Source organism: Hyperolius riggenbachi, chromosome 1 (genome assembly GCF_040937935.1).
Source record: "Hyperolius riggenbachi isolate aHypRig1 chromosome 1, aHypRig1.pri, whole genome shotgun sequence".
Taxonomy (NCBI): domain Eukaryota; kingdom Metazoa; phylum Chordata; class Amphibia; order Anura; family Hyperoliidae; genus Hyperolius; species Hyperolius riggenbachi.
The window spans coordinates 471,377,476-471,403,049 of record NC_090646.1 but is presented as its reverse complement, the minus strand read 5'-3'; the positions used below and the strand labels follow the sequence as shown (position 1 = coordinate 471,403,049).

The window sequence follows — 25,574 nt, the reverse complement described above, 5'->3', positions numbered from 1 at the left end:
ACATTCTGACATGTATTACATGGTGACATTGTTACTGTGGGCAGATTATGTAGCTGTTCTGGCTTTAACAGACAGCTATAAACAGCCATTTCCTGTATGTGTCATTGTTACATTGTGGCAGTTTGCCCAGAGTACCGTACGGTACCAGAGCCTCTTGTGGGAGGGGTTTCAGCACAAAATCAGTCATACAGCGCCCCCTGATGGTCGGTTTGTGAAAATCATTATATTTTTCATGTAAAAGTGGGTATCAGCTACTGATTGGGATAAAGTTCAATTCTTGGTCGGAGTTTCTCTTTAAGTTATTTTTTAACAACGGAGGCAATCACTTTTTCACACAGGGCCATGTAGATTTGGAGTTTTTTTTTCTCACTAAATAATAAAAACCATCATTTAAAACTGCATTTTGTGTTCAATTATGTTATCTTTGACTAATAGTTAACGGTTTTTGATGAGCAGAAACATTTAAGTGTGACAAACATGCAAAAGAATACGAAATCAGGAAGGGGGCAAATAGTTTTTCACATCACTGTATGTGTAAAATAAAGATGAATGCTACCTGCTATAACCTTTATAGAAGGTTTCCCTGCTCACTTCAAGTCAGTCTGAAAAAGTTGTATTTTCTACATATAGATGAATGGATGTGCTGATTCTGAGGAGTTTTATTTGACTGTTGTATTTGCATTTTTGCAGACAACTAAAAGAAAAATTAAGCATATTGATCTATTAGTACTTTTATTTCAGCTTTCTCTGTTTTCACTTTGTCACTGTATAAAACATTCCTATTGCAAGATCATTTATAAGTGGTGCTGAGATGCAGTCATGGATGGATCCTTCCAATCTGTGGCTCAGAATCCACCATTCTTCCCAACCGTGCAGCCAGAAGACTGATGGAATGGGCACAATGCCATGATTTTATTATGCGTTTTGAAGAAAATTAGAGATACTCGCCAGGAATACCAGTTAACCTGTAAAAGTATATGCTCTTGGATTCATGTTGTGTTTTCCTGTGTTAAAGGGACCCTTAACTGAGAGGGATATGGATGTTTCCTTTTAAACCATACCAGTTGCTTGTCAGTCCTGCTGATCTCTTTGGCTGCAGTAGTGGCTAAATCACACACCTGAAACAAGCATGCAGCTAATCCAGTCTGACTTCAGAACACCTGATCTGCATGCTTGTTGAGGGGATGTGGCTAAAAGTATAATGCTGGGCGTACACGGTGAGATAATGCGCCGGAATTGAGCCAGCGGCTCGCCGCTTGTCCGTGCAGATCGATTCCCGCTCGTCCCCGCGGGCGCTTCCTTATCAGCGCTTCGTTTTCTATATTGTTGGAGCGCAGTATCGATCCGTCGCGGTGATCGGACACGTCTGATATTATCAATCGAGCCATCAGCGGCTCGGTTGATAAGAACTATCGCGCCGTGTATGCCCAGCATTAGAGACACAGGATCAGCAGGAGGGTCAGGCAACTGGTATTATTTTAAAGGAAAAATCTGTCTTTCTCAATGTCGATCTGACATTTTGGGGAATCAATTCCCAGCAAATAAATCCAATCTGCAGGGAATTGAATGGGAAAATTTGATACATGTATGAGCACCTTAAAGGTAACCTAAACTGAGAATATGGATTTTTCCTTTAAAATAATACCAGTTGCCCGACTCTCCTGCTGATCCTGTGAGCCCAGCACTACGTGTGTGTTAGGAATTGATTCATTCTGAACAGATTCTTTTCACAAACGAATCAATAACTTTGGAACCTTAGGTGGAAATCAAGTGTATGGCCAGCTTAAAGAAAACCTGAACTGAACATTAAAAGTCAAAATAAGCATACACAAGTCATACTTACCTTTCATGTAGTCTAGTCCTCAGTGTCTTTCTCCTGTCCCGCGCCCTGTTTGTTCACTGTGATCAAGGGAATTTTCTGTCCTCCATTTTGAAAATGGCCATTATCCATAACAGCTTCCTGGTCAGCACACAGTTAAACTGTAACATCGCCCACTTGAGCCATAGGGAAACATAGACATTACCTGGTACATCAGTTTTCCTCTCAGCTATAACTGACAGCAACTGATATTTTACTGACAGCAACTGATATATTTCAGATCTGACAAAATATTGTCAGAACTTTAAGGGATTATTGTCAGAAGAAAATGGTGGGCTTCTGAGAGGAACTGATGGCAAGGTAACTATGTAATGTTCATTTGAAGTTACCTCATGTGTTTATTTTAAATATTTTTACTCAGTGCAGGTTCTCTTTAAGTTATGAAATCAAAAACATATTTAATAAAGAGAACAATAGTAAAATAGAGAAGCCACTTAGACCCAGTGATTGGAATATGTGATGGCTCAACTGCTGATCATCATACAGTGGCACTTAGTAGGGCTTCCTTCTTGCTGTAAACCTCAAACCAGCATTTCTGGTGTTTGGCATTCACCAATGTGGCCAGTTGGTGATGATCCATTCAGACCAGGCTTTTTCAACCAGGGTTTCCTGGAACCTCGGGGTTCCTTGAGTACTCTGCAGGGGTTCCTTGGCATTTTTTCCCATCGTGGGGGTTAGGAGAAGTATGATAGAGCACTCTATAATAGGGGGTACTGTTAAAAGAAGCACTAAATTGTGGGGGTCAGAATAATAATGAGAACATTCATAAAAAGCACTAGAATTTGTAATAAAGGGCATTGTATTTTGCTGCACAGGGAGGCAGAGCTTTGAGCTGCAGCTCTGCCTCCATTCGCATCAGGAAGACTGAGAGGGGCGGGGAGAGGCGGCGATCAGCAGTGGGAAGTGGCATAAACAGCTACATCAGCTTTTACAGACCATGTCAGGGGTTCCTTGAGATCCAAAAAATATTTTCAGGGTTCCTCCAGGATAAAAATGTTGAGAAAGCCTGATTCAAACCATGCTGTCATAAACCAAATGCTTCTTTTTAATCCTACCAATAATACTGCTATGTTGCCCTGTTTGCAGCACCCCACAGATGTGGACTACAGAGTTATGGCAACATTCACAGAATTTTATACCACTCTCCTGGGATTTGTCAACTTTCGCCTCTACCAAACACTCAACCTGCAGTATCCTCCCAAGGTAAGGGATCTCTGACAAGTTTGTGTCTCATTTTTGATGAGCGTTTTTTTCTTAAATTATCTATTAACCTTTTCTCTTAAAGAGACTCTGAAGCGAGATTAAAAATCGCTCTTTACCTTATATTCAACATGGGCATGTTTGCCCCTGCTAAAATACCGCTATCCCGCGGCAGAACGAGGGGTCTTTACCCCCAAATTCCCTCCGTGGTGCCCGGGGAGTGCTTCCTGTTCAGGCAGAGCTAATGGCTGTAGCCCTGCCTCTCAGCGCGTCTATCAGCACGTATCTCCACCTCTCCCCGCCCCTTTCAGTCTTCATTCACTGAGAGGGGCGGGAAGAGGTGGAGATCCGCCGGCTGAAAGAGGCGCATGGAGGTAGAGCTGCGGCTCATAGCTCTGCCTCCATGAGCAGCAAAATCCACGACCAAGAAAGTCGTGGATCTTGCGGGGGGGGGGGGGGATTTGGGGGTACAGACCCCTCATCCTGCCGCGGGATAGCGGCGTTTTAGCAGGGGCAAACATGCCCATGTTGAATATAAGGTAAAATGCGATTTTTAATCTCGCTTCAAAGTCTCTTTAACCACCTTGCCGGTTATCCCGAGCTCAGCAGGATTTCTCAGGCCCAGCTGGGCCGATTTGCATAATTTTTTTTTATTGCTTTGCTAGCTGCGTGCATACTACGCTCGCCGCCGATTCGCCGCTACCCGCCATGCCGCAATCCAGACCCCTTGGCCAATCATGGCCAGGCAGCGCTGAGGGGTGGATCGGGATTCCCTCTGACGTCCCGACGTCCGTGACGTCATCCCGCCCCGTCGCCATGGCGACCGGGGAAGCCCAGCAGGAAATCCCGTTCTGAACGGGATTTCCTGCTTACTCTGATTGCCGGAGGCGATAGGAGTGGGTGGGGGGATGCCGCTGCTCAGCGGCTATCATGTAGCGAGCCCTGGGCTCGCTACGTGATTAAAAAAAAAAAAAAGTGCTGCGCTGCCCCCTTGCCGTGGGAATTGGACTGGCAAGGGGGTTAAAGAGGTTGTCATCACTTTAGGGACAAAAGTAGTTTTCACATGCTAGCCAGCTTCCTTTTGGGTCTCTATTCGCTTAAAGGGGCACTATGGCGAAAAATTTAAAAATTTTAAATATGTGCAAACCTATACAAATAAGTACATTTTTCCAGAGTAAAATGAGCCATAAATTACTTTTCTCCTATGTTGCTGTCATTTACAGTAGGTAGTAGAAATCTGACAGAAGCAACAGGTTTTGGACTAGCCCATCTCTTCATAGGGGATTCTCAGGGATTTATTTATTTTCAACGCACTTGGTGAATGGCAGTTGCTCTGTCCAACTGCCAAAAAACTGTGTAGCGAGCAGGGAAAGCTGGCCAGCATCAATGTTTAAATCCTTTTTAGGGAATATCTTCATAAAGAATAAAAGCCTTGCTGAAAATCCCCTATGAAGAGACAGATTAGTTCAAAACCTGTCACTTGTGTCAGATTTCTATTACCTGCTGTAAGTGACAGCAACATAGCAGAAAAGTAATTTATGGCTCATTTTACTCTGGAAAAACCGTACTTCTTATTTGACTATGTTTTTACATATTTTAAGTTTTACAATGTTTCGCCACAGTGCCCCTTTAATTACTACTTCTGACACCTAATTGAGATTTCGTAGTGTGAATATGTGAAAAGAATTAAAAAACAAACATTTTCACTGTTTTACCCACTAAAGTTTTAGAAGAATTGTACTGTAAATAAGATGTTTTGGCCGACTTATCCTTTTTTTGTGGCACTTATTTTATGTTGCTGATAGATTGTATGTGGAGGAATGAATTTTGAATTAAAGGCACTTATCTGAATTAAACACTTTTATATACTTTTTTCTTCTTCTGCATCAGTAAATTCTTCAGTAAATGTCCCTCTACGTAAACACACACACACACACACACACACACACACACACACACACACACACACACACACACACACACACACACCTACACCTACACACACACACCTACACCTACACCTACACACACACACACACCTACACACACACACACCTACACACACACACACACCTACACACACACCTACACCTACACACACACACACCTACACACACACACACCTACACACACACACACCTACACACACACACACCTACACACACACACACCTACACACACACACACCTACACACACACCTACACACCTACCTACACACAAGATTGGAAACTGCCACAGCACCTGCTTTGAACCAACAATTTACATGTTTTTTTTTTGTTTTTTTTTTACCTGTGGTCTAATTATATAGGTTTTGATGTTTAGTGTGTTGTATGCCAGAGAATAGATGTGAAAACATTTGTTACAGGTGGAAGAACTTGAAATGCAAACTGACCTTACATGAGAACTCATTCAGTTCTTGGTGTTGTTGTATTTTGTGTTTGTGGCTTAGTTACTGTACATTTCCCATCTTTATATTAACATTGTAATCTATTATTTTATCCATCAGCTGGATTCTCGTTCAGAGGCAGAGCTGAAGATGGATGATGAAGACAGATACGCTCTGGAGTCTGAGGCCTACATGGAGGTATGTTTCTGGAACTAGTATTACCATGAAGCTGGCAATCTAGCTGAACGTATTCTTCTCTCTTTGCACTTATTTCTATGGTTGTACTTTGTAATTTTCCTCTCCTGCTATATATATCTCATTGTTTCTGAAGGCTGCTTGGCAGTCCGTATGCTCCATTGATTCTGCTCCCTGTTTCAGAAATTGGCAGCTCTCAGTGCCAGCCTGTCCCGAGTGATCCCATCTGAGCCTGAAGACCCGGAAGCAGAGGTTGATGAATTCCCTGCAGATTCAGTAAGTAAGATATTGTTTGGCAGTTAACGTATGAAACGGTCACCAGCTTTTCTTATATAACAACAACAACAAAAAAACGGAAAAAAGATAGCCAGAAGAAATGTAAAAAGTGAATGGGAGGGTAGATGACAGACTGAGGGGTAATGGAATGGGCGAGCAATGCTTTCGGTAAAAGCAGACCTGAACTTAGAACGTCCTCTCTGCTCTAAAAGATATACAGCAGCATAATGACCTTTTATTTCATTTAAGGATCATTGCCAGACCTAAAATGCTGCTATCCCGCGGCAGAATGAGGGTTCTATCACCGCCAAATCCCGGGGCACATTGCGGGGAGCGCTTCCTGATTGAGGCAAAGCTTAGGGCTGTAGCTCTGCCTCTCGTCGCATCAATCCCTGCTGATTGCCGCCTCTGCCCGCCCCTCTCAGTCTTCCTGATGCGAATGGAGGCAGAGCTGCAGCTCAAAGCTCTGCCTCCCTGTGCAGCAAAATCCACAACCAGAAAATCGTGGATTTTTGCCCTAGGATTTGAGGGTGAGAAAACCCTCGTTCTGCCGCGGGATAGCGGCGATTTAGGTCTGCCAATGATCCTTAAACGAAATAAAAGGTAAAAACTGATTTTTATAGTGGCTTCAGAGTCTCTTTAAAAAAAACAAAACATTTCTGTGTTACAGCTGAAACAAATCCTAAAACAAATCTCCAGTGTTCTTACTTCCTGATTCATGGAAGCAGACATATTAACATTGTGTGCTTTTAAATGAGCTTATCTGCCATGGCATTCATGTGACAGGGGAGAGATCAAATTACAACTTGTGATTAGACACAAATGAGGGGGGAATTAGACAGGCTAAACTCTCTAAATACATACAGGGTGCATTTATCTGTTTTCTTTATGTCCTGTGCAAGAGTTCAGGTCTACTTTAAAGAGAAACAGCATTGAATGTAACTTGCAGGTGAATGGATCAAAGTGGCACACCTTTCACAAGGTTCATGGGTGCATAACCAAGGTGGTCAGCCGTGCTACCAAATGCCATATAGAAAAGTCTGAGTAGGATAGCACACCAATATGAAAGTCAAAAGTTTTGTGTATCAGTTAGCTTACAATGGTAGCGGACAGTAGTTATCATTAACATTTCTTATATTTTATATTACTTTAAAATGTATTGTCAAATGTGTGCCCATTGTGAAATCCTTCTTCTTTCTTAATTACATTCTTAAAGTGTACCTGAGATGGGGACTTAATAATAATAATAAAAAAAAAACATACCTGGGGCTTCCTCCAGCCCCCTCCAGGCTTTACGCTCCCATGCCGTCATCCTCTGCCTCGTCACTTGTCCGCAACCTGTCCCGGTAAATGGTCCAGTCGGTGCTGGTCTAGTCCAGCTAAGCTCGCTCCCATTGCCGGTAGCACTCTGCACCTGTGCAGGCACAGATGCTCCAAATGACGGGAGCGCGTGCGCAGTTGGCCCCAGAGCGGAGGATTTTCTGGGACCAATAGCAGACAAATGAGGAGGAGTACGGCGCAGGAGCGATAAGGCTGGAGAAAGCGTCAGGTATGTTGTTCTGTTTACTTTAAATTTAACATGTGTGGCGACATCTATTGCTGCCAAGGTGCCTCACTGCAAAATGTATTTATGTTGTGTTTGAAATGAGCAGAAACACATGGTTCCCCAGAGTGCACTGGGACAGAAGGCTGCATAACTAAATGGCTTAGGCTAAACAACACTGAGGGGGAGGGGTTACCTATCAACATACAGCAATGTATAGCTACAGGAACTGTTTCTTATGCTGGACCCAGGATCATTTACGGTACATAAAATTGGGTTTCCTGAATAATATATTATGCTTCTTACAGTCAGTGAAGAAGCATGTGATATTTAGGGTTCCCAAACACAATGGAGTCTTTGATAAATGTACATTTTTTTTTGTTTTGTTTTGTTAATTGCAGAAGTTTGAAAGAGGTTGTGAGTCTTTATAAGGTAGATTGCTGAAATTTTTTTTTTCCATTGATAGCAATAAAATGGTATGGAGGCTGCCATATTTATACCCTTTTAAACACCAGTTGCCTGCTGATCTTTTTGGCTGCAGTAATGTCTGAATCACACACCTGAATCAAGCATGCAGCTTGATTCAAGTCAGACTTCAGTCAGGAACATCTGCTTGTTCACGGTCTATGGCTAAGAGTATGAAAGCCAGATGATCAGCAGGACATCCAGGAAGCTGGTATTCTTTAAAAGGAAATAAATATTGCAGGCGCCATATCCCTTTCATGTCAGGTGTCCTTTAACCACTTGATGACTGAGGGTTTTTCCCCTTTGTGGACCAAAGCAATTTTCACCTGTCAGCGCTCCTCCCTTTCTTTCGTCAATAACTTAATTACTACTGATCACAGCGTAATGATCTATATCTTGTTTTTCTCGCCACCAATTAGGCTTTCTTTGGGAGTTACAGTATGCCAAGAATAATTCTATCCTGAATGCATTTTTGGCCATTATAGTGTTAAAATAAAACATTCTACTGTGGATAAAACCTACACATTTTATTTGCCTGTTTGTCCCGGTTATTGCAACGGTTAAAACATTTCCCTAGTACGATGTATGGCGCCAATATTTTATTTGGAAATAAAGGTGCATTTTTTTCAGTTTTGCATCCATCACTTCTTACAAGCCCATAAATTAAAAATTAATAGTAATATACCGCCTTGACATAAATTTTTAAAAAGTTCAATCCCTAAGGTAACTACTTATATATATTTTTTATGTAACCCCCCCCCCCCCCCCTCTTTATAAATAAATAAAAAAAAGTTTGGGTACTATGGGAGGGTGTGGGAGGGAAATAGTTAATTTTAACAGTCAGTGTGGGGATTTTTGTTAAAGAGTAACTGTCAGGCTGCAGAAGCTAATTTAAACCTCTATTCTCCTGTGTTAAACAGTTTAGAAGAAAGCCAAAAAGGCATTAGTGAAGATAAAAATCTCTCTTACCTTTGATGTGTGCTTATCAGAAAAGCTGTTAGACCTAAGAGGACGCAAGCCGCATACTATACTGCAAAGCATTCTGGGGCCCTCCCCTCGGCTGCTAATGAGACGTTACAGCAGCTTGTAATCAGTCCAGCGAGTAGCACTGATAAATCTCCGGGCAGAGTACACTGCAGGAGTGAGCTATTGTTCCTAGCCACATGGCTCATTAATATTCACTGCACACTGTGTTATTCAGTACGAGCTTTTCTGTGATCAGGAAGCAGGCAGGACATGACGACACATTTGACAGAAAAACATGGAACCTGCCATGAGCTGTCAGGAGCATCAATCTCTGCATATACTATATAAAAATTCAGTGAAGTACAAACGTGGACAGTGAAATGCATATGTAATGTAAGTACAGCCAATCTTTAGCTACTGATATATGTGTTTATTTTCTCTGAGACCTTATACCTAACAGCTCCTCTTTAAGCAAAAATTAAATTTGGTGCAATATACTATTTGGCCACAAGATGTCCTCAGTCATTTCCGATTCACCTACATATGCACGTGAATCGGAAGTAATGCATAGCAGTGTGACAACAGAAAGATACAATAAATACCGGCGTCTCGTAGACACTGGTATTCATTGAATCCAGGACTTGCGGTCCCATTTATCAACTCCACCTCTAAGCGGCGGTAACGGCGGTGCGCGGGCGAATGGGAGCGGCCCTGGTGCATCCGGTCAATTTTGCAGGGCCGTGAATATACTGCATGGCATGCAGCAAGTAGTTAAATCCTCAGGCTTTTTACTATCTAGCCAGTGAATACTAGCTGCCATAATCCTCCCTTTGTAACCTTCACAGATCATGTTATGCTGTGAACACACGGTGCAACTTACACAGTTACATAGTTATTTGGGTTGAAAAAATACATGCGCCCAACAAGTTCAACCAGAGAACAAAGTACAACACCAACACCAGCCTACTCCCTCACATATCCCTGTTGATCCAGAGGAAGGTGAAAAAACCCTTACAAGGCGTGGTCCAATTAGCCCCAAAAAGGGGAAAAAAATTCCTTCCCGACTCCAGATGGCAATCAGATAAAATCCCTGCATCAACATCATTAGGCATTACCTAGTAATTGTAGCCATAGATGTCTTTCAACGCAAGGAAAGCATCTAAGCCCCCTTTAAATGCAGGTATAGAGTTTGCCATAACTACTTCCTGTGGCAATGCATTCCACATCTTAATCACTCTTACTGTAAAGAACCCTTTCCTAAATAAATGGCTAAAACATTTTTTCCTCCATGCGCAGATCATGTCCTCTAGTCCTTTGAGAAGGCCTAGGGACAAAAAGCTCATCCGCTAAGCTTTTATATTGCCCTCTGATGTATTTATACATGTTAATTAGATCCCCTCTAAGGCGTCTTTTTTTCTAGACTAAATAAACCCAGTTTAGCTAACCTTTCTTAATAAGTGAGACCTTCCATCCCACGTATCAATTTTGTTGCTCGTCTCTGCACCTGCTCTAAGACTGCAATATCTTTCCTGTAATGTGGTGCCCAGAACTGAATTCCATATTCCAGATGTGGCCTTACTAGAGAGTTAAAGTCAGGAATAAAAACTGAGTTTAACTCACCTGGGGCTTCCCTCAGCCCCCTGAAGCTGATCGGTGCCCACGCTGACTCCATCAGATGTCCCTGGACCGGCCGGCGGCGACTTCCGGTTTCGCCGTCACCGGCCGACAGGCTGGGAACGCCAGTGATTCTTCGCGTTCCCAGCCAGAATAGCGCCCCCTATGCTGCTATTGCGGCCTCCCTGTGCTGCAATAGCCGCCGCCAGCCGGTCCAGGGATGGAGTCAGCGTGGGCACCGATCAGCTTCAGGGGGCTGAGGGAAGCCCCAGGTGAGTTAAGGTGCCCATACACTCGTCAGATTGGCAGCAGACAGATAAGAAATGCATCTGATGATCTATCTGATGCGTTTTTAGAACATTTTTTACCAGGATAGAATTCCAATAGATTTCAGTTTGAAATCTGTTGAAATTCGATCTGATGGCATTTTTTTGCCATCAGATTTCCATTAAGGCCAATGCAAACTGATAAGCAATCACATCAGATCGACCTAAATTTTCCACCCTGCTAGTTCGATGGAAATCCATCGAAATCGATCGAAATCGGCCGTCGATCGGTCGATTGGCCAACCGATTTGCGATCGATCGATCGATCGATCGCGATCGATCGGTCGGCCAGAAAATCGGCTGAGTGTATGGGCTGCTTAAAACTCATTTTTTTATTCCTGACTTTAGGGTCACTTTAAACAGGGGCAATATTATGCTAGCATCTCAAGTTTTTATTTCCCTTTTAATGCATCCCAAAATGTTGTTTGCTTTAGCTGCAGCAGTTGCAAAAATAGCAACATTGCTCACTACTGCATCAACTAGGTCATTAATAAATAAATTGAAGAGTGCTGGACCCAGTACAGACCCCTGTGGGACCCCACTGCTAACGATCTCCCATTTTGAGTATGATCCATTGACCACAACTCTTTGTTTTCTGTCCATTAGCCAGTTCCCTATCCATGCACACAGACTCTTCCCCAGTCCTTGCATCCTCAACTTTTGCACCAGACTTTTGTGGAGAACAGTGTCGAAAGTGCAAAGTCCAGGTATATCACATCTACAGCATTCCCAATATCCACATTAGCGTTCACTACCTCATAAAAGCTGAGCATGTTAGTCAAACAGGACCTGTCTTTAGTAAACCCATGTTGATGCTGAGAAATAAGATTATTTTCTACCAAGAAGTCATGTATAGTATCTCTTAGTAACCTCTCAAATTGTTTGCATACAACTGATGTTAAACTTACAGGTCTATAATTTCGTGGATCTGATTTTTTGCCCTTCTTATATAATGGAAAATCGTGGGCTCTACGCCAATCCACTGGGACTCTGCCAGTTGAAAGAGAGTCACAAAAGATAAGATAAAGGGGTTTACCTATAACTGAACTTAATTCCCTTAACCTCCTTGGCGGTAATCCCGAGCTGAGCTCGGGGTATGCCGCCGGAGGTCGCCGCTCAGGCCCTGCTGGGCCGATTTCAGTTCTGAAAAAAGCAGCACACGCAGCTGGCACTTTGCCAGCCGCGTGTGCTGCCCGATCGCCGCCGCTCCGTGGCGATCCGCCGCGTGCAGCGGCGAAAGAGGGTCCCCCCAGCCGCCCGAGCCCAGCGCAGCCGGAACAAACAGTTCCGGCCGGCGCTAGGGGCTGGATCGGGCGGCTCTGACGTCAGGACGTCGACTGACGTCCATGACGTCACTCCGCTCGTCGCCATGGCGACGAGGAAAGCGAAACAAGATAGGCCGCTCATTGCGGCCTATCTTGTTACTTTCGATTGCCGGAGGCGATCGAAAGTACGGATCAGGAGCGCCCTCTAGTGGGCTTTCATGCAGCCAACTTTCAGTTGGCTGCATGAAATATTTTTTTTTTTATTAAAAAAAAAACCACATTGCAGCCTCCCTGGCAAAATAAATAAACCGCCAGGGAGGTTAAGCCTCATCTACACGGGTAGATGAGGCGGCGATCCGGCGGCTCAATTAGCCGCCGGATCGCCTCTTCCGTGTCCTCGCTCGCCGCGCGTGCGCCGGATTCGATTCCCCGCTCGTCCCCGCCGGCGCCGCTTATATTCCGCTCGATTCCCTGCCATTGTCCCCCCGCGGGGAGCGAGCAGGGGATCGGCGGTGCGGAGATCCGTCCTGTCGGATCTCATCAATCGAGCCGCTTGATAAGGAGCATCGCCGCCGCATCTACGTGTGTAGATGCGGCTTTAGGAGAACATTAAGACTCTTCTGCCTCTGTAATTTGCAACAGTGATGTTTCCCTTGTGAAGACAGAAGCAAAGAAAGCATTTAATAACCTTACCTTGGTCATCCACCATTGAGTTCCCACCCTCATCCTTTAGGAGTCCAATACAGTCAACCTTTCTTTTTTTTAGAGATGATGTACTTGTAAAACTTTTTTGGGTTAGATTTAATATCCCTAGCGATTTGATTTTCAGCTTCAGTCTTTGCCAGCCTAATTTTTTTTTATGATTTTTATTGCACTCCTTATAATTGCTTAATGCAGTCTTGGTCCCCTCTTGTTTTGGGACCTTATAGGCATTCTTTTTCCTCTTCATTTTATCTCTAACCTTTCTATTCATCCATAGAGGCCTTTTTTTTTTTTTTTATTCCTAGACATTTTGTTTCCATATGGGATATGCATACTACAATATTGATTGAGAATAAGTTTAAAAGCATGCCATTTCCCTCAGTGTCTTCCCCTTGTAGTAGATTATACCAGTTCACCAGGCTTCGTGCCTGCCTGAGTTGATCGAACTTTGCTTTTCTAAAATTCATAGTTTTAGTGGTCCCGCTGCCCCGTGGCCTATCAGTCACCAGATCAAACGTTATGTTGTGATCACTATTTCCCAAATGTTCTTGAACCTGCACATTTGATACATTATCTGGTCTATTAGAAATGATCAGATCCAGTAACGCATTCCCCCTAGTTGGTTCAGTTACCATTTGAGTCAAGTAATTGTCCTGTAGTGATGCCAGAAATCTGCTGCTTTTACCAGAATGGGTAGCCCCACTACCCCAGTCTATGTCTGGAAAGTTGAAGTCACCCATAACTATGACCTCATTTTTACTTGCAGCTTTTTCAATCTGCTATAGTAACTGCAGTTCTGCAGCTTCAAGAATATCTGGTGGCCTGTAGCATACCCCAATAAGCAATTGGCAACCTTTATTTCCACCATGAATATTTACCCAAACGGACTCCACATCTTCACAATCTTCCTCCATCTCCTCGTTCAGGACAGCTGAAAAAGAATTCTTAACAAAGCGACAAACCCCTCCACCTTTTTTCCCTGTTCTATCCTTCCTAAACACATTGTATCCCTCTAAATTAGCTATCCAGTCATGGCTTTCATCCATCCAGGTCTCGGTTATTCCCACAATGTCATAGCCTTTGTCAATCAGACTCTAGTTCGTCTATTTTATTTGCAAGGCTCCTATCATTGGTTACCATGCACTTTATATTTTTACCACCACACTTACCAATTTTGTTTACATGAAATGGGCTACTTGAAGTTTTACCAACCTCCTTACTCTTTACACTGTCCCCACCCCCCTCCCCACTTCTGGTCCGATCATTGTGAAACGGACGATTATTTCTGACCTGCCTAATCTATTTCTGAACGATGAAGGGAACGATTTTGCAAAGTTAATTCAAATCGATCCCTTTATCGATAAGGAGTTTGGACCTGTACACATGATATAACTTCTGTCAGATTACCCTTAGATCAGATGGGAAATTGCATTGTGTGTTCCCAGCGTTACTGAGAACACTGTATACAGTCACTTCTGAAAATCACAAAAGAACATGTGGTAGCTATAGCAGTTCTCCAGCTAGATGTATGCTAGACACAAACTCACAATCCACACATTTAAGGAAAACCTAGTGCACCTGTGGCCAACATAAGCAAGTTAATTTGGGACTTTTTCCTCCTATCACGATTCCACAACTTGTGTATAAGAAAGAAAGCGATTTCTGCACAAAGAGTTCATACCTTACATCTCAGTAAATCCAGCTGTGACTAGGAATGCACTTTATCGCACGTCAGGGAGAGAGTTGGCTCTTTATGATCTGTAGATCTCAGGTGCACATCGAGTATTTGCTTGGGAAAAAGTAGGAAAAGCATGGCTTAACTTTTTAAAAAGCAGAAGTCCATGTTTAGAAGGTCATATATTTGTCTTAATTGGTTGCATGACATTAGAGGTGACTTAGCACAAATGTCACATATAGTAGATAAGAAGTTATACTTTTTTTTAAACCTCATATGGCAACAGTGGTAACTGGTAAGAGCAAATAAAACAGCAAACATAAGATATATGCACAAGTATTGAATGGTACTGGGTATACTTTTATAATAATCTCAGTCTTCGCAGGGCAGTTTGCTGAGGATGTAGACAAAACTGTGCACTGCAGCCCATGTCACTTAATGATTGCACATTGAAAGTTGGCCACTGCACCTGTGCAGCCCTGGCTGCGCATGTCCTTATTTGCTTCCTGCCCAGGCACAGTAGAGATTTTCTCGTCCTGCACAAGATGCTTCCGCTGACGGGAGCGCGCATGAGGACGTGCACAGCCAGAGCCACGCAGGCACAGTGGCCGGCAACATGCTCAGTCGCCGAAAACAAAACTGAGTTGCAGCGGGGGAACGAAAGATTGTGGACTACTGGCGTGGGCACCGTGCGACTTCAGGGGGCCAGTAGAAGCCCCAAGTAAGTAAAACTGGAATTTTTTAAATCACTTAAGTATCCCTTTAAACTCAGAACTTCATGCCTGCTCTTCAACTTCAAGTTAAGCAACAGTATAATCTTTAAAGGGAAACATTTATTTGTTACAGCTTACAGAGCTCCTACAGTGTGTCTGCTTCCTGCTTTCATGGAAGCAAGCAAAGTGTTAACATCATATTAACTGCGTCTGCCGAGAACTGCCAAATGTCTGCGCTGACGCAACTGAGAGATCAAATTACATTTCTCTCTGTTTTCTTTGTGTCCTATTCAAGAGTTCAGGTCCACTTTAAAAAATTCCACTATGCATGAATCCTAAACCTCAAACAACTTATGTTATAAATAATTAAACTTAGGACGTAGCCATAGAATAGCAGTTACATATAATCCAAAACTCAATTAGTCTTATGAGACTTATCATTAGCTATGAGGAACAAAAATTGTTGGACATTGAGTTGAAAATCTCAGACATCAAGTCTAGTATTCAGAATTTTGAGTCCACTGAGCTTTATGATGAGCTTACCAAACGAACAAGGGAGAGCCTGGTCAAGTTGGAGCAATCAATTATGGAAATTAAGAAAATCAAGTACCAGAGAGATCTTGAGGACTATAAGACCGAAACGGTTTGAGTCGGGGAGGTGGTCTACTAGATCTAGTCGTACCCCGAGACCAATTTTGAAACGTCAACATCCCCGCCAGCTTGTGGGTGGTAGACAGGTGTTGTTCAGTTCTCTCGAGGCGTCAGATGCTTCGGGCATTTTGGGCGATCGGCAATCTTCAGCTGCATCTGTCTTCTCGGGAGATGAGGCTTCTGGCCGGAGTGATACACTGGCTGAGAATATGTTTTCAAAGCATATACGTTGGTACAGTCGCTATATCGATGATTTGGTGTTAATCTGGACAGGCCATACTGCAGAGTTTGACCAGTTTGTTTCTTATCTAAACCATAATATCAATCTCCATTTCACTTCTTCCATACATCCCACTTCTATGGTGTTTTTGGATCTTCCAACTAGAGGGCTCATGTGGTAGTTACCACCACCACCCACCGTAAGTCTTGCAATGGGAATTCTACCCTGTTGGCCAGCAGTTGCCATCCCAATCATACTATTCGTGGTATCCCCATTGGGGAGATCACAAGAATAGTAAGAAATTGTTCTAATCCAGATCGGTTGAACAATGAAATTTGGAAAACCGAGGTGAGACTCTCTCAGCGGGGGTATCCCCAGAAATATGTTGAGAGGTCCAAAGCTAAGGTGTTGGCCAAGGGAAGGCCTGCACTTCTGGCCAATAGAGTGTGGACAGGAGGTGGTGTTGGTGGCAATGCCATTACATTTTCTACAGCGTTTAGCATGGAGCATTCCTCTGTGGTGAAGATTCTAACAACCCATTTACCCATTCTATTCGCGGATCCAGAGATGGCACCAAAAGTGGAAGGCAATTGTTGGTTTGTTAGCAAACGAGCACCCACACTGGGGGATGTACTGTCCCCCAGTCTATATGAGGACCCAAGTCCTGGACAGGGGGCAACATGGCTGAGGTATCAGGGATCCTACAAGTGTGGAGTGAGAACGTGCAGATATTGTAAGGTGCAAGCCACTGGTAATACCGCTGTGTCCTTTCGTAATAGAAAGACTTTTAGTCTCAAACAATATATTAACTGCGGTATAAAGGGGGTGGTGTACTTTATTCATTGTAATGCATGTAGAAAGCAATATGTTGGATGCACTACGAGAGCGCTAAGGGCCAGGATTGCGGAGCATGATTGTGGGGCTGCAAACGTCAATTGCTTGAACCTCTCTGTGACCAGACATTTTCGTTCGTGTCACGGTGGTGATTTAACTCCTTTTTCTTTTCAGGGGTTGGAGAGGGTCCATTTGGATAGCAGGGGAGGTGATTTTGAGAAAAAATTATTGGAACATTAAGTGAGATGGATCTTTAATTTGGGCACTAGGGAGCCCAGGGGGCTGAATTACAGATGGGATGTGAATCTGTTTGTGTGAACGCCATCAGGGGCTCTGGTGTGATGTCCAAGGACAGGTCTCTCTGGTACTTGTTATAGTTTATAACTAGTCTTTCTGATCTTTTCAAATTTATCCAAATCTATATTTATTTTTGTTCTCTAAATATTAAAGATACTATGTTTGCATTTTGCTCATTTGTACCTCCCCCCCCCCCCCCCCTGTTCTGGGGGTTAAGTTAATTAAGAAATTGTAGGTTAGCCCCACTATTATCATGGTAATTTTAATGTATGTATGTTTTTGTACAATATGCTGGAGCCCACTCCTCTCCCACAAGGGGTATTCCCCTTTAAACATGTTAGTCACTTGTGCAGGTGTGGTTAGAGGGTGTAGCCTCCAGGTATTTAAGATCCCTTGTGATGTATCACATTAGCTACGACTAAGGACCCGGTAGGGTCAAAAACGCGTCAGCTTGCATGCCATTTTTGCTATTTTTCTAAGATGATTTAATAAAAAGGACTGTTTTTACTCTATGGAAGGTGTGTGGAGAAATTTCTTTGATCATAATCCAAAACTAGCCCTGGGTAGGAGTATATGTAGAGAGTGCAGATAAGATTCCAGAACACCAATCTAGCTCAAGAATTCCAACTTGCCGTACACGCATATTTGTTTCCTAGATATAATCAGAATTTGATTCGATTGATATGTATTCTTAGTACCAGAGGCAGTTCATCACTGGTCATTGGAATTCAGCAGGGAATCCATTTAAAACCAATCTTACTTTAGCGTTACAATGGTCGATGCAGTGCTGCTATGACCCATCATTCAACCACTGCTCCTTCCGCACTGTGCCCTTGATCAGCGGAAAATTTCTGTCTTGTCCGATTAATGGTTTAAATTTTAGGTCATAATTAAGTCAAAATCGATAAAGATTAGATTGTTCAGACATGTTGAGTAAATAGATTTCTGGCAGAGTCAACCAGAGTAATTAAATCAACTGGAAATCGAACAGGAAAATCGATGTATATATAGGTACCCTTTTAAAGGATACATCTGGGAATTAGAAAAACAAAACGGATTGACTTATCTGCGGCTTCCTCCAGCCCCTGGAAGTAGTGTCCCTCGCCCCAGCTCCGTTCTCAGGCAGTCTCCCGGGGTCACCTCCGTATCAGCCGTCAACTTGGGCAGGTCAGCGACTTCTGCGCATGCGCAGCTGCAGTGAGGGACACACAGGTTTCCAGGGGCCGGAGGAAGCTCCAGGTAAGTAAATCTGATTTTTTTTTTCTTTAATCGCCAGATGTATCCTTTTAGGCCCGTACACACCTTACTTAAAGGGAAGGTTCAGGGACAGTTGGTAAAAAATAAAAATCCGAATCCACTTACCTGGGGCTTCCTCCAGCCCGTGGCAGGCAGGAGGTGCCCTCGGCGCCGCTCCGCAGGCTCCCGGTGGTCTCCGGTGGCCGACCTGGCCAGGCCAGCGGCCAGGTCGGGCCTCTTCTGCGCTCCATTGTGCGTTCCACGCCGGCGCGCTGATGTCATCGGACGTCCTCCGGGCTGTACTGCGCAGGCTCAGAACTACTGAGCCTGCGCAGTACAGCCCGGAGGACGTCCGATGACGTCAGCGCGCCGGCGTGGAACGCACAATGGAGCGCAGAAGAGGCCTGGCCAGGTCGGCCACCGGAGACCACCGGGAGCCTGCGGAGCGGCGCCGAGGGCACCTCCTGCCTGCCACGGGCTGGAGGAAGCCCCAGGTAAGTGGATTCGGATTTTTATTTTTTACCAACTGTCCCTGAACCTTCCCTTTAAGTCGGCTGAGGCGGTCATTGCTGATAATCAGGGGTGTGTACGGCAGCTGCTCACCCGGCTCATATACTCATCCACAGCAACACCGATCCAATTGTTCATGCTAATCATTGTTCCCCGCATAGCAACACGTCTGTGTGCAGGCTGGCCCAGCGATGTGGCCCAAATGATTAGGAGACAGGTAACACCAGTTGGTAGTGTTTACATGACTTTAGAGCACGGGTGTCAAACCCAAATAAAAAGAGGGCCGGAATTGATCTGGGATCAAGTTGCGGGCCAACCTCAATGTCCAGTGACCACCTCCCTCCATTACAAAGTTCCCTGTTGTGTAATGGCCCCCTCCATTTCTCTATACAGTTCAGTTCTGACAGAAGCGACAGGTTTTGGACTAGTCCATCTCTTCACGGGGGATTCTCAGCAAGGCTTTTATTCTTTATAAGGATATTCCCTAAAAAGGATTTAAACAATGATGCTGGCCAGCCTCCCTGCTCGCTACAGTTTTTTTGGCAGTTGGACAGAGCAACTGCCATTCGCTAAGTGCTTTTGAAAATAAATAAATCCCTGAGAATCCCCCCATGAAGAAATGGACTAGTCCAAAACCTGTCGCGTCTGTCAAATTTCTACTACCTACTGTAAGTGACAGCAACATAAGAGAAAAGTAATTTATGGCTCATTTTACTCTGGGGAAAAAAACATACTTCTTATTTGTTTGCACATATTTTAAATTTTACAATTTTTTTCGCCAAAGTGCGCCTTTAACAATACGTGCCTATCATTTCCCAACACCTTGATTTTTTTCCCTCTCTGCTATTCATATTTTTTGTATAAACTTTTACTTTCAAATCTAAGACTCATGCTTGTTACAAGTTATGAATTTATGTAAGTGAACCGAGTGAAAGATTTTTTAGCTACTCTTTGTAGTGACTTCTGTTGGCCCATAGGTATAAGTGTCTGCTTCCTTTGTGTCTGCCGGCACACACCCATTGGTGTAAGTTTCTGTCTTGTCTGCAGGCGCACACGCCTTTTACTGTCAAACCTTTTTTACATTCCTTTACCTGATTTTTTCGTTGACTACCGAGTTTTCCAGTTAGTACATGCCGAACTGTCTGGTACATCAAGAGGTGTGTTTCCTAAAGTTGATATGTACTGCCAGAAACTCACCTGTGATCTCTTTGGGGACTATTTACCCATGAGAGTCTGATTGACTGATCATCTCACAGCCAAAGTAGTACAATTTGTCTGTGGAGAGGGGTAGGGGGTTAAAGTAGTAGATGGTGGAGGATTTACTTACTTTGCTGGAAAGGAGGTCGCCAGCATAAAGGTACACCTGTAGGCATGCTAGATTGTCACCTGAAGTGATCATGAACAATTGCTTTAGGTAAAGAAAATCTCTAATTATGTGTACATAGTTTAACTGCTGGACAGGGTGGGGATTACCATAATCTCTGTTGTGTGAGATAAGCCAGTCTGCAGTGGAAGATGATCAGGTTGCTTGAAATGTTGCATCTACTGGTTATATGATTTGTTTTATTTTAAACTTTGATTGGTGCAGGAGAATGCCAGCCTTGAGGAGGAACAGAGAAAGAAGCAGCAGGAGGAGGAGAAGCACAAGTCATTATTTGTCGGACTTAAATTCTTCTTGAATCGGGAGGTACCCAGAGAGGCACTTGCCTTTGTAATTAGGTAAGGCAAAAAATATCTGACCATTAACTGTGAATTTATATCAGTGACTGTTGCGAAGATCCTAATGTGGTCAATATCTGCGGACAGTTACCTGCTGTCTTTAATTTACTCGTAATTAAAAAAAAAAAATTATAGTCATTAGTAAGCCTCATTTAATCGCTAAATTCTAGACTTGGCTCACAAATGAAATGGTATTAATGGTGAGGAGTTGGCATACAATTATACATGTATTGTTGCTTATCTTATTTCTGCCACATATATGTAAGAGGAACGTATGGCTCATATTATTTTGCTGTGTCCCGACAGGAGCTTTGGGGGAGAAGTGTCATGGGACAGCACACTCTGTATTGGAGCAACGTATGACAGCTCTGATGCCACCATCACCCATCATATCGTGGACCGGCCAAACCTGCAGACTCAGATCATCAACAGGTAACACTGTGTGGCTGCTGCGGTGTAGTCTTGTGTGACACATTTGAAGGTGACCATTTATTATAAAGTATGACCAAATCTATGTAGAGGAAGGCAAAACTGACTGAATATACTGAATTGATATTTTTTTGGGTAGTCCCTCATATTATATAGCAGTGGTAAGATTGTACAATTAACCACTTTACCCCTGGCGGTACGAATTTCTCCGTCCCTTTTTTCCCCCCTAAAAAACCACGGACGGAGAAATCCGTACCTTCCGCGCTACCGCCGCTGTCCGCGCTCCCACCGCTCGTGCGCGCCGCCGCTCGCTCGCCCGGAGATCAATGAACGGGAAAATCCATTCCCGTTCGTTGATCTAGCCCCCGCAATGATCTGCTGCTTCTTTCAGAAACAGCGAGATCATTGTAAGTCTCCCAGCCTCCTACTGCTTCCTGTAAGCGTCCTTCCGGACGCTTACAGGTCGCATGTAAACAAACACTCTGTGGCCATCTTGTGGCCAAATAGTAAACTACACCCTAACAGCATTTTACATATACAAACATTACATTTACACAATAAATTAACTCATTACCTCCCACACTCCCCAATTTTTTTATTTTTTTTTGTAATTAAAAAAAAAAAATACAATAAAAAAAAAACATAAATAGTTTCCTTAGGGACTGAACTTTTTAAATATTTATGTCAAGAGGGTATAACACTGTTGCTTTATAAACTGCGGGCTTGTAATTAGGGATGGATGCAAAACTGAAAAAAATGCACCTTTATTTCCAAATAAAATATTGTCGCCAAACATTGTGATAGGGACATAATTTAAATGGTTTTATAACCGGGACAAATGGGTTAATACATTTCATGGGTTTTAATTACAGTAGCATGCTTTATTTAAAAACTATAATGGCCGAAAACTGAAAAATAATAATTTTTTCCCACATTTTTTCCTATTTCCCCATTAAAACACGTTTAGAATAAAATAATTCTTGGCATAATGTCCCACCTAAAGAAAGCCTAATTGGTGGCGAAAAAAAACAAGATATAGTTCATTTCATAGGGATAAGTAATAAAGTTATAGATGAATGGAAGGAGCGCTGAAAGGTGAAAATTGCTCTGGTGGTCAGGGGGTAAAACCCCTCAGTGGTGAAGTGGTTAAGATTGAATTATTATTGGACACCTTTTTATAAAGGTAATTTCTGTAAGCTTTTTCCCCTCATCAATACCTGAGAGACAGAACTGCCCTGTGATTTATTTCTGCTTGTAAGAGGTTGGATACTAATGATATGGTGAAATAGATGTCAAGACATTGCTATTCACTTTATATTTCTCTGAGTAAATTACCTCCTAAGAGAACTATGTACAATACCCAATGACTGTATCGCTTATTTATAAAGATTTAATAAATATATTCAATCTAATCTTATACTGTATCCTTCACTTGGCTGTTAAGAGCTGCATTGAGTAGACACAGCTGGAAAATAATTTTTTGTTTGCATCTTTATCTCAAGCAGCAATGAAAAAAATATCAAAACATTTTAAAGGGGCCAGTTCTATTTCTGTACCCAATGGCAGGTGGGTACTGATAGAATTGAATGTATTTTAGTGACTACTGGGTTTTTGTTGGGTCCGGCCACTTTTTCTAACATTAACACAGTCACTCAATGACAAAGTTAGTGAGATTTGCTTGCTTTGGCATTGAGAATAGAAGCAGTTGAAATTTTCCCATTGAAATCAATTAAACAAATCTGGCTGTGTCTGGTTCCGCCTCCTTTTCTGAATTTGAACTAGTCACTCAATGACCCTCTGTACCAGGTTTGAGGCCTCTAATTTTACAGCGTAAGAATGGGAGCAATTGAAATATTACCCTTGACAATCTATAGGAGAATTTTGATTGTTGTAGGCTCCACCCACTTTCATGAATATTAATCCCAGTAACCCACTGTGCCAAGTTTGAGAACCCTGCGAATAAGAATGGCTGCAGTTTACATTTTTTTTCCATTGAAAATGAATTGACTTAACTGAATTTTTCAAATCGCTCACCAAGTGACCAACTGTGCTAAGTTTGGGGACTCTGGCTTTATTACTGTGCGAATGGCAGTCCTTTAAATTTTTTTCCATTGACATGAATGGGTGAAATGTGATTGGCTATTGTTGGTTCTGCCCAAGTGTGCAGGGGGGCGCGAGACCCCCAGAACATATCTTCCCAGGTGGTAAGGCACCTGTATACATACACACACACACACACACACACACACACACACACACACACACACACACACACACACACACACACACACACACACACACACACACACACACACACACACACACACACACACACACACACACACACACACACACACACACACACACACACACACACACACACACACACACACACACACACACACACACACACACACACACACACACACACACACACAGTAAAAGCTCAAGTCACTCTCCCATCTGTTCTTACTAACCCTCCTACTACCGTTACACTGAACGCACACCAACTCTTATCCTGCTAAACCTATGAGTAACCTTCCAACTGCTATGGTATGCTTACGAATCTTCGTCATTGCCATTGCACTGAAACACCTCGGTGTCCCATAGCCTACGGTAGTATAGATGCGTGAGGAGAGCTGCCGCTTCCAAATTAAGCGATTCGTTCAATATGGGTCTGCGATTTCCCCAAGTGACTTCAACAAGAAAATACTTTTATGAGAACTCCCCCAAAAATGTGTTGTGTACTGGTTTTGTAGAGGAAAACCTTGACAAAACCTTGTTCCATGTTTTCTGCAGGTATTACGTTCAGCCGCAGTGGGTGTTTGACTGTGTAAATGCACGCATTCTGTTGCCAGTTGAAGATTACTTTCCAGGAGTGCTGCTACCTCCCCATCTCTCACCATTTGTGGTAGAAAAGGAAGGCGATTACATCCCACCAGAGAAGCAGAGGCTACTGGCACTGCAAAGAGGAGAGACACTTGGTAACTTTATAACCTTTTTGTGTTCAAACTTATGACTAGTTTTTGTTCAGTGCCTTGTATAGGGAGAAGTTTCTCATTTTTATTCTTGATGATAGGTGTTGCAAGAGAAGAAGTAAGGGTAATACATCCTCTTTTGGTGCACAAAGAAAATCCTTTTCAGCCCTTCCAAACTATTGAAAAAATGATACATATTTTTTATTCCAGTTTAGAAAACTGCATTGTTAAACCTGCAGTTGACTTCTACATAGAAAATATATGAAAGTTAATCACACACGTTTATTATACTGGACTTTGAATAAGACATTTTTTTAACCACTCTAGGACCACATGCTTACACCCCCCTGGTAACCAGGTGATTTTTTTTACAATTACGTACTGTGCAGTTTTAACTGTTTATTGCGCAGTTATAGAACTTAGCACCCAAATGAATCTTATCCCCTTTTCTTCCCACCAACAGAGCTTTCTCATCAGAGGAAAGGAGAGATGGGCACAGCTGCTTAAAATACCCTTTATTGTGGCTGTGTAGACACAAAAAGTTACAGCAGTGGGGGAAAGACAGTCACTGATGAAACAGGGCTAGTCCCTGCGAAACAGCTATCAGACTTTGTCTTTCCCCCACTGCTGTAACTTTTTGTGTCTACCCAGCCACAATAAAGGGTATTTTAAGCAGCTGTGCCCATCTCTCCTTTTCTCTGATTGGAATTTGTGGCCTTCTACTGGAGCATGCTGCAGGTAAGCCCAGTGTGGTAGAATCCATCCTTGCTGCATTTAGTGCCAGTGTCTTGTTTCTCTTTTACATTTGAATCAACAGAGCTTTCTGTTGGTGGTCTCTGATTGCTGCTTGCCATGTGTTTTTTTATTATTATTAAAAAATAAAGAGCATGTTTTTTGTTTTTAATCCCCCCCCCCCCCCCTCTAAATTGGCCCTACACTACAATCAATACATATAATATCCTCTTATAGGCATCAGCCTAGGAGGGATTAGATTGTGAGCCAACCAGGGGGGCAGCCAAGTGACAGTGCTGTTCCCAGTACAGCATTGCACTAGATTGTAGCGCTGTACAAATGTTTGTTTCCTTTTTTTTTTTTTTTTTACAGCCTGCCAGCTCCGATTGCGGCTGGCAGGCTGATCACTGGTCCCCGCTCTATTTACAAGCAGGGAACATGCGCGTTCCCTGCTAATCTCCGCCTCCAGGACCTGACACCAATCGGGATTAGGCGGTCCTGGGGGAGTCACTCTGCGGTCGCCCATCGGTGTTAGGTGCTCACAGAGTGGTTAAATGTATGGGATTTTTTTTTTATATCGTTATATGCCCTAATTGAGCATTATAACATATAAAAAAGTAATATATTAACAAATCCTTTTGCCCTGTGCAGCTCATTACTATTGCCACAAGATGGGAGTTGAGTTTCTAGATGGTCTCCAAATAGAGTGCAGGAGTTAAGTGTGCAGTTTAGTTCAATTTGAGATTACTGTCCTTTTTCAAA

At 43.1% G+C, this 25,574-nt stretch overlaps 1 protein-coding gene across 1 annotated transcript in view; it reads left to right on the top strand.

Annotated features, from left to right (window-relative positions):
- The window catches only part of PES1 (pescadillo ribosomal biogenesis factor 1), a 94,981-nt gene that overhangs the window by 54,516 nt on the left and 14,891 nt on the right, over window positions 1-25,574 (top strand). The window contains exons 7-12 of the mRNA XM_068240569.1: window positions 2,966-3,082; window positions 5,587-5,664; window positions 5,845-5,937; window positions 20,543-20,673; window positions 20,980-21,105; window positions 23,902-24,086. Coding sequence (XP_068096670.1) covers window positions 2,966-3,082; window positions 5,587-5,664; window positions 5,845-5,937; window positions 20,543-20,673; window positions 20,980-21,105; window positions 23,902-24,086 — 730 coding nt within the window. The remainder of the gene's footprint in view (window positions 1-2,965; window positions 3,083-5,586; window positions 5,665-5,844; window positions 5,938-20,542; window positions 20,674-20,979; window positions 21,106-23,901; window positions 24,087-25,574) is intronic.